Raw genomic sequence first — 9,460 nt, 5'->3', positions numbered from 1 at the left:
CTGCTCTGCTCCCCCCTTCGGCCCCCCCCGCTCCTTCTCCTGGGCCCCCCCGGCACCGCTCCCTCGCCTGCCCCCCCCGGACCCTCCCGCTCCCAGGCCCCCCCGGCACCGCGCCCCTCGCTCCCTCTCCTGCCCCCACAGGCCCCCCCCCGCTCTACCCCCCCACCGGCACTGCCCTGCTCTGCTCCCCCCTTCGGCCCCCCCCGCTCCTTCTCCTGGGCCCCCCCGGCACCGCTCCCTCGCCTGCCCCCCCCGGACCCTCCCGCTCCCAGGCCCCCCCGGCACCGCGCCCCTCGCTCCCTCTCCTGCCCCCACAGGCCCCCCCCCGCTCTACCCCCCCACCGGCACTGCCCTGCTCTGCTCCCCCCTTCGGCCCCCCCCGCTCCTTCTCCTGGGCCCCCCCGGCACCGCTCCCTCGCCTGCCCCCCCCGGACCCTCCCGCTCCCAGGCCCCCCCGGCACCGCGCCCCTCGCTCCCTCTCCTGCCCCCACAGGCCCCCCCCCGCTCTACCCCCCCACCGGCACTGCCCTGCTCTGCTCCCCCCTTCGGCCCCCCCCGCTCCTTCTCCTGGGCCCCCCCGGCACCGCTCCCTCGCCTGCCCCCCCCGGACCCTCCCGCTCCCAGGCCCCCCCGGCACCGCGCCCCTCGCTCCCTCTCCTGCCCCCACAGGCCCCCCCCCGCTCTACCCCCCCACCGGCACTGCCCTGCTCTGCTCCCCCCTTCGGCCCCCCCCGCTCCTTCTCCTGGGCCCCCCCGGCACCGCTCCCTCGCCTGCCCCCCCCGGACCCTCCCGCTCCCAGGCCCCCCCGGCACCGCGCCCCTCGCTCCCTCTCCTGCCCCCACAGGCCCCCCCCCGCTCTACCCCCCCACCGGCACTGCCCTGCTCTGCTCCCCCCTTCGGCCCCCCCCGCTCCTTCTCCTGGGCCCCCCCGGCACCGCTCCCTCGCCTGCCCCCCCCGGACCCTCCCGCTCCCAGGCCCCCCCGGGCCGCCCCCTGCACTGCCCCCGGACCCTCCCGCTCCCAGGCCCCCCCGGCACCGCCCCCCTCGCTCCCTCTCCTGCCCCCCCTCTGCACCGCCCCCGGACCCTCCCGCTCCCAGACCCCCCCGGGCCGCCCCCTGCACTGCCCCCGGACCCTCCCGCTCCCAGGCCCCCCCGGCACCGCGCCCCTCGCTCCCTCTCCTGCCCCCACAGGCCCCCCCCCGCTCTACCCCCCCACCGGCACTGCCCTGCTCTGCTCCCCCCTTCGCCCCCCCCCGCTCCTTCTCCTGGGCCCCCCCGGCACCGCTCCCTCGCCTGCCCCCCCCGGACCCTCCCGCTCCCAGGCCCCCCCGGCACCGCGCCCCTCGCTCCCTCTCCTGCCCCCACAGGCCCCCCCCCGCTCTACCCCCCCACCGGCACTGCCCCCCTCTCTGCTCCCCCCGCGGCCCCCTCAGCACCGCCCCCCCGCTCCTCCTCCCGCGGCCCCCCCAGCATAACCCCCCCCGCAACCCCCCAGCTCCTCCTCCCGCCCCTCGGCCCCCCTACGGCCCCCCCGCTCGCTCCCTCGCCTGCCCCCAGACCCCCCCGGGCCGCCCCCTGCACTGCCCCCCCACCGGCACTGCCCTGCTCTGCTCCCCCCTTCAGCCCCCCCCGCTCCTTCTCCTGGGCCCCCCCGGCACCGCTCCCTCGCCTGCCCCCCCCGGACCCTCCCGCTCCCAGGCCCCCCCGGCACCGCGCCCCTCGCTCCCTCTCCTGCCCCCACAGGCCCCCCCCCCGCTCTACCCCCCCACCGGCACTGCCCTGCTCTGCTCCCCCCTTCGGCCCCCCCCGCTCCTTCTCCTGGGCCCCCCCGGCACCGCTCCCTCGCCTGCCCCCCCCGGACCCTCCCGCTCCCAGGCCCCCCCGGCACGGCGCCCCTCGCTCCCTCTCCTGCCCCCACAGGCCCCCCCCGCTCTACCCCCCCACCGGCACTGCCCTGCTCTGCTCCCCCCTTCGGCCCCCCCCGCTCCTTCTCCTGGGCCCCCCCGGCACCGCTCCCTCGCCTGCCCCCCCCGGACCCTCCCGCTCCCAGGCCCCCCCAGCACCGCGCCCCTCGCTCCCTCTCCTGCCCCCGCAGGCCCCCCTGCTCTGCCCCCCCACTGGCACTGCCCTGCTCTGCTCCCCCCTCGGCCCCCCCGCTCCTCATCCTGGGCCCCCCCCGGCACCTCCCCCCGCTCCCTCGCCTGCCCCCCCCGACCCTCCTGCTCCCCCCGCCCCTCCCGCTTCCAGGCCACTCCCCGGCACAGCCCCCCTTGCTCCCTCTCCTGTCCCCCCGGGCTCCTCCTCCCGGCACCGGCCTCCCGCTCTGCCCCCCTGCGGCCCCCCCCCCGCTCGCTCCCTCGCCTGCCCCCAGACCCCCCTGGGCCGCCCCTCTGCACCGCCCCCGGACCCTCCTGCTCCCCTACTGCTCCGAGGCCCCCCCGGCACTGCGCTCCTCGCCCCTCGCTCCCTCTCCTGCCCCCGCAGGCCCCCCCGCTCTTCCCCCCCCAACCGGCACTGCCCTGCTCTGCTCCCCCCCTCGGCCCCGCGCTCCTCCTCCTGGGCCCCCCCCGGCACCACCCCCCCGCTCCCTCGCCTGCCCCCCCCAGACCGTCCTGCTCCCAGGCCCCCCCAGCACCGCGCCCCTCGCTCCCTCTCCTGCCCCCGCAGGCCCCCCCCCCGCTCTTCCCCCCCCAACCAGCACTGCCCTGCTCTGCTCCCCCCCTTGGCCCCGCGCTCCTCCTCCTGGGCCCCCCCCCGGCACCCCCCCGCTCCCTCGCCTGCCCCCCCAGACCCTCCTGCTCCCAGGCCCCCCCGGCACCGCGCCCCTCGCTCCCTCTCCTGCCCCCCCAGACCCCCCCCCGCTCTTCCCCCCCGAACCAGCACTGCCCTGCTCTGCTCCCCCCCTCGGCCCCGCGCTCCTCCTCCTGGGCCCCCCCGGCACCACCCCCCCGCTCCCTCGCCTGCGCCCCCAGACCCTCCTGCTCCCCCCGCCCCTCCCGCTTCCAGGTCACCCCCGGGTCACCCCTCTGCACTGCCCCCGGACCCTTCGGCCCCCGGCTCCCCCCCGCTCCCTCTCCTGCCCCCCCTCTGCACCGCCCCCGGACCCTCCCTGCTCCCCCTCCTGGGCCCCCTCCCGCTCCTACTCCTGCACACACCCCATCACACCAACACGTCGCACGCGCACACACACCCCGTCGCACAACGCGTTGCACGTGTGCACACACCTCATCATGCACATACCTTGTCTCACACACACACCCCGTCGCACACACACAACACGTCGCACAGCACATTGCACGCGCACAGCACGTTACACAACACCCCTGGGGTTGGACAGACCTGCCACACACGGCACCCCACCACGATCATGCACACGCCACACCCTCTCACACACAACACATCACAATCACACACACACGCAGGCCACCGTCACTGTTGCACACCATATTCACACCCAATGCCGCCCACTTCTCACGTACAGTACCACTCACAGCCATGCCCCCCTCCTGATACACCCAGCCCAACACATCTCACATATCACATGACATTCACGCCCGCCCCCTCACACCTCACATGCGACCACACCACAGTCACATACCACACTCACCCCCCCCCCACCGCAATGTCACACCCACAGCAGCAGGAAGCTGGTCTCCGGAAGCATTTTGCAAACAATCAGATTACTTAATAATGGGAATTTCCCAGCCCTGGGGCTGTTTCCCGTCAGCCTCCCCCCTCCTCCCCGTGGGCACAAGACGGGGGCTTCCCGCTCCCCTGGCCCGGCCTGCGGGCAAATCGGCCAAAAATGATTTGTGCCACGTTGGGGGAGGGGTGAAAAGGCCAGCAAAACGCAGGTTGGGTGTGTCAGGCTGAGTGGGGAGGCGTGCGTGGGTGTGAGCAGAGGTGTGCAGGGCGTCGGTGCAGGTGTGTAAGGTGTACAGGGCGTAGGTGTGAGTGAAGGCATATTGCGTGTGCATGAGAGTGTGTGCAGGAAGAAAGGGTATGAATGTGTTGAACTGCGGGGGGGGCGCGCGCGTGTGTTTGGGTTAGTGTGTGTGTTCTTGTGGTGCAAGGATGTCTGTTCACACGGTTGTGAGTGTGTGCAGAGCGTCAGTGTGCATTTGTGTCTGTGAGGGAGCGGGAGGCTGAGTGTGTGCTTGTGTGTGTGTTCGGTCGGGGGGGCGGGTGGCAGACAGCGGCTGGTCTGTATGTAGGTGTAACGCCCATCGGCTGAGGCCCCCTCTCCCCGGGGGGGCTTTCACCCCAAAGGGAAAGGAGCTGCTGGCTCCAGGAACAGCAGGGTCGCTAGATGCCCAGGGACGGACCTGGTGCCCCTCGGCCATGGAGCCAGCAGCCTCGCACCAAACACAGGGAGCCACAAGCGATGACTTGCCGGGACCCCTGGCAGCCCCCCAGGGCTGGTCTTATTGGGGATCAGCCCCCGCCCTGCCAAGGCAAATCGTCTGCCCAGGGTTAAGGTGTTCTCCCGTCCCTGCTGGGGAACCTCCTCCCTGGCTAAGGGGCGGGATTAGGGTATTCTCACTTCCCCCCACCCCGCCTGGGCCTCCACCCTGGACAGGCGGGTCGAGCAGCCCAGTTTATCTGAGCCTGGACTCTCCCCAGAGAAGCCGCAGGATCCTGGTTCCCATGGACGGGGTGAGTCAAAGCCACACTGGGGGTCGGTGGGTCTCCCTGGGTCCGGGGGACGAGTGGGGGGGTGGTGGTCTGGTTGGGACAGGTGGGAAAGGGTTGGGTTGGGGCAGGGGATCCCTGTATCTAGGACAGCTGGGAGAAGGGCGGGATGCCTGGGGCTGCGCTACACTTGTGGGGGGAAGGGGTCCCTTGTAGGGTTGAGGGCAGGTCCCACCCATGGGGAGCTTGCTCCTGCTGTGCAGCCCCACCCAGTTGCTGAGATGCTGAGCAGAGAGTGGGGAGTTTGGGGGAGACAGGGCAGAGGGAGGCACCATGGTGGAGAAGGGGGTTGGGGTCCCCTCATCCTGCTATGGGAACAAGGAGTTGTGGGATGCAGTGGGGGAAGGAGAGGGCCCCTGGGGGCAGGTTACCCCAGAACTGACACAAGGTGGGGGGTCACCCCATCCCCTGCATCCTGACCCCCCTGGGTATCCTGTCCCGGGGGTCAGCCAGGCTCGGGAATCTCTGTCCCTAGGGCAGCTCATTTCACCTACCTGCCACTGGGTACGGGGCTGAGCAGGGTTCTAAACAGGATGTGTGTGTGTGTGGGGGGGTGTTATATGGAGAATGACAACATCCAGAGTTATCCCAGGAAACCCCCTCCCCGAGTCAGGGAGAGAACCCGGGCGCCCTGGCTCCCAGTCCCCCTGCTCTAACCCACCAGCCCCCGCTCCCCTCCCCAAGCCGGGGAGAGAACCCAGGATTCCTGTGGGCAGCCAGGTGATGGGGGGTATGGCGCAGGCAGAGGGAACTCACTCTGCCAACTGGCGCCCAAATTTCTTCCTGCCCATCCCATCGCAGCCTGGCTCTGACCCCGGGTTCCCGCTGGCCTCCTCCCCTCCTGCGGCGGGCAGCCCCGCCTATGTGCGCAGCAGGGTGCAGATCCCGTTAAGCAGCATTTGGGTTGCGACACGGTTCCTCGGTGCCAGGCCGCCCCCTCCCCACACACAGCAGACGCCCCCTCCCCCTGCACCTTGGGCATTCCTAGCATCCTCCTTTGCAGCTCCCTCCCGGGCTCTTCCCAGGGCTCTGGGATCCAGGGGCAGCCCCCTCCCTGCACATGGGGGTGGGGGGAGAGCTCAGTTCTTGGGCGCTAATGGGGCCCCCTGGGACACAGCCTCTCCCCCCCGCCCTCCCCGGGACCCTGCACTGGGATGCAAACAAGGAGATTACTGGGCCCCAGCCGACGTGTAACTGCACAAAGCCAACCGTAGAGTTGGGAGTGAGGGGCACCGGCAGGGCTGGGCGGGGCAGGGCTGGGCTGGCAGGGGCTGCGGGTCAGGAGTGAGGGCCGGCCGAGCTCTGTGTGGGTTTTAACCTCCGTCCGTCCCTCCCTCCCAGCCTCGCTGGACCCTGGCCGCGAACGCCTCGGCACTGCCCCCCAACGAGACAGGTTGCGGGGAACAGGCCGACTTCCAGTACGTGCTGTTCCCCGTGGTTTACAGCCTGGTCTTCGTGCTGGGCCTGGCCGGGAACCTCTCCGTGCTCTGGTATTTCCTGCGCACCCGGACGGCCACCGCCCCGGCCAACATCTTCCTGGCGAACCTGGCGTCCCTCGACCTCATCTTCGTGCTGACCCTGCCCTTCCGCGTGGCCTACCACGCCCTGCGCAACGACTGGGTGTTCGGGGAGGCCCTGTGCAAGATCACTGGCTCCCTCTTCTACGCCAACCTGTACGGCAGTTCCCTCTTCCTCACCGGCATCTGCCTGGAGCGCTACGTGGCCGTGGTGCACCCGCTCCGCTCGCTCCGCCTGCGCCGGCCCCTCTACCGTGTGGCCAGCTGCCTGGCCATCTGGGCCCTGCTGGCCGTGGCCGTGCTGTACCTGACACTGCGGGGGCCCCTGACCCGCCCCTTCCCCAACGGGCGCCTGGCCTGCCTGGAGAACTTCTCCAGCGACTCCTGGAAGGGCCGGATCTCCAGGGTCAGCCTCTTCGCCGCCGCCGTGGGCTTCCTGGTGCCGCTGGCACTCATCGGCGTCTGCTACCCGCTCATCGCCCGCCGGCTGCTGGAGACGCCGGGCATGGCGCCCGGCTCGCGGGCTGCCCGGCGCAAGGCGCTGCGCACGGTGATGGTTGTGCTGGCGGTGTTCCTGCTCTGCTTCGCCCCCTACCACCTCACCCAGGTGGTGCACACGCTGTGGCGGCTGGGGGCGCTGGAGGGCTGCCAGCTCCTCCGCGGCACCTACGCCGCCCGGCGCGTCACCATGGCCCTGACCAGCCTCAACGCCTGCCTGGACCCGCTGGTCTATTACTGCGCGGCCGAGCGCTTCGCCTGGAGCCCACCCTGCAGCGGCCGGTGCTGCTGGGGGCGGCCGGCTGCCTCCGGGGACGCCCAGGGCTCGGGGCTGCAGGCACTGGACAGTGGAGCCTCCCGTGGGGCCCACGCCGAGACAGTGACCTCGCCCCACGGCACCCGTGGAGGGGCCTGAAGGGTCCCCCCGTGCTCGGCTCATGGGGCTACACCAATGGACTCCCCCCGCTTGCTGCGCCGTGGGCCCCGGGGCCCTGCGTCCCAGCTCTCGGTGTTACCCTCCCCCGGAGCAGCGATGTTGGGTTCTCTGCTGCTGGAGAAGGGAGGGATGGTGAACAGGGTTACAGGGGTGTGTACGTCCGCATAGTATTACGTGTACGCACAGCCGTGTGTGTGTGTGTGTGAGCGAGCGCACAGATGTGCCAAAGACCGAGGGGTCGCCGTCTCTCCCTTGTTCACGCCTGCCGGGACCATCAGATCTCACCAGATTGGACGGACGCTGTGTGTGCGTGCGTGGGAGGGAGCCGATGGGTGTGACTGTGTGCACCAGGGTGTGAGTCTGTGCGCTTGTTACAGGAGCGTGTGTGTGTTTTACCCCTGTGAACGGCTGAGCTTGCATCTCCTTGGCTGTGACACTGTGTGGGACTGTCCTGTGAGGAAAGGTGCGACTCGGGAGGGTTGTACCTTCCCCGTTAGGTGTGTGTCTGTGTGTGTGTGAAACAGAGAGAGAAGCCCTGGGCAGGGGGCACTGGGGGACACTGGCATTTGTGTGTCTTGGGGTGGAGGGAGGCAGCTGTGTGTGTGCACGACACTGCAGGGTGCTGGGTTTTGCGTGGGGTGCTGAGATGTGCGATGCTGCGTTGTGCAATGCTCTGTGTGTGTGTATGTGACCTGGTGCTGGGGTATGTGTGTGTGATCCTGGGATGTGCGATTTGCGTCTGAACAACTGGCGGGGAACCTGTGAGTCGTGGAACCTCCCCTGTTGTGTATTTGTGTCCTGCTCCCCCCATCCCGGCTCTTTTGTACATTTTGCATTTTCCTGCCAAGTAAAAGCAATGTTTCCATCGTGCTACGTCCCGTCCCTCCCTGCGCAAACACCCCCCGGATTCGCCTCACAACACCCCAGGCTCAGCACAGGCCCCAGGGGGCCCAGGGCTGGAGTGAGGGGCCCCGGCGGAGCTGGGGGGGCCAGGGCTGGGCTAGCAGGGGCTGTGGGTCGGGAGTGAGGGGTACCGGCGGAGCTGAGGGAGGCAGGGGCGTGGCTGGGTCACATGTGGTCTCCCTGCTGCCCCCTCTCCCCCCCCCCCGGTCCATGGCGCCCCTGGTGGGGCTGGAGGCTCCGGATGCGGTGCGGCGGCTCCCAGGGACCCGATGGGCAGGGCAAGGTGAGTCCTGCCCCCCCGGGGCGACTGTTTGTGTCTCTGTCTCCAGCCCGGGGAGCCCGGGGCAGGGAGAGCCAGGGGAAGGGGGGTGAGGGGCATGGAGGGGGGAAGGAGGGGGGTGAGTGGGGGGATGATGGAGTACAGTGGTGTGTATGGGGGTGAGGGGATGGAGGGGTGTGGGGGGTAAATGGGGAGGAGGGATGTATGTGGGGCTGTATAGGGGGATGGAGGGGTACAGGGATGGGGATGGGAGTATGGGGGCATGGAGGGGTATATATGCAGGAGGGAGGGATGTATGGGGGGATGGAGGGGTGTATAGGGCTGTATGGGGGATGGAGGGAAGTGAGGGGGATGGATGGAGGGGTGTGTGAGGGGTGTATGGGGTTGGATGGAGGGAGGAGGGGTGTGGGGGCATGGAAGAGTGTGTATAGGGATTGAGGGATGTATGGGGGGGATGGAGGGGTGTATAGGGCTGTATGGAGGATGGAGGGGAGTGAGGGGTGTATATGGGGCTGGATGGAGGGGGGAGGGGTGTGGGGGCATGGAGGGGTGTATACGGGGAGGGAGGGGTGTGGGGGCATGGAAGAGTGTGTATAGGGATTGAGGGATGTATGGGGGTGATGGAGGGGTGTATAGGGCTGTATGGAGGATGGAGGGGAGTGAGGGATGTATGGGGGGGATGGAGGGGTGTATAGGGCTGGGTGGAGGGGATTGAGGGATGTATGTGGGGGATGGAGGGGTGTATAGGGCTGGATGGGGGATGGAGGGGAGTGAGGAGGATGGATGGAGGGGTGCGTGAGGGGTATATGGGGCTGGATGGAGGGAGGAGGGGTGTGGGGGCATGGAGGGGTGTATACGGGGAGGGAGGGGTGTGGGGGCATGGAAGAGTGTGTATAGGGATTGAGGGATGTATGGGGGTGATGGAGGGGTGTATAGGGCTGTATGGAGGATGGAGGGGAGTGAGGGATGTATGGGGGGGATGGAGGGGTGTATAGGGCTGGATGGAGGGGAGTGAGGGATGTATGTGGGGGATGGAGGGGTGTATAGGGCTGGATGGGGGATGGAGGGGAGTGAGGAGGATGGATGGAGGGGTGCGTGAGGGGTATATGGGGCTGGATGGAGGGAGGAGGG

General features: G+C 69.8%; 2 protein-coding genes across 2 annotated transcripts in view; both read left to right on the top strand.

The window, feature by feature from the left end:
- Positions 1 to 3,020: 3,020 nt before the first annotated feature.
- On the top strand, positions 3,021 to 8,016 carry LOC140904504 (lysophosphatidic acid receptor 6-like). The gene is made up of 2 exons (XM_073326880.1): positions 3,021 to 4,659; positions 6,037 to 8,016. The coding sequence occupies exons 1-2, from the start codon at positions 4,345 to 4,347 to the stop codon at positions 7,123 to 7,125; spliced, it is 1,404 nt and encodes a 467-aa protein (XP_073182981.1). The 5' UTR covers positions 3,021 to 4,344; the 3' UTR covers positions 7,126 to 8,016.
- A 243-nt stretch (positions 8,017 to 8,259) lies between these two features.
- Positions 8,260 to 9,460, top strand: part of LOC140904501 (beta-galactoside alpha-2,6-sialyltransferase 1-like) — a 14,361-nt gene continuing 13,160 nt past the window's right edge. The window contains 1 exon segment of the mRNA XM_073326877.1: positions 8,260 to 8,332. Coding sequence (XP_073182978.1) covers positions 8,260 to 8,332 — 73 coding nt within the window.

Source organism: Lepidochelys kempii, unplaced genomic scaffold, assembly GCF_965140265.1.
Source record: "Lepidochelys kempii isolate rLepKem1 unplaced genomic scaffold, rLepKem1.hap2 scaffold_148, whole genome shotgun sequence".
Classification (NCBI taxonomy): Eukaryota; Metazoa; Chordata; order Testudines; family Cheloniidae; genus Lepidochelys; species Lepidochelys kempii.
Note: the sequence above shows the minus strand (reverse complement) of the source record. Positions and strands in the feature narration are given on the sequence as shown.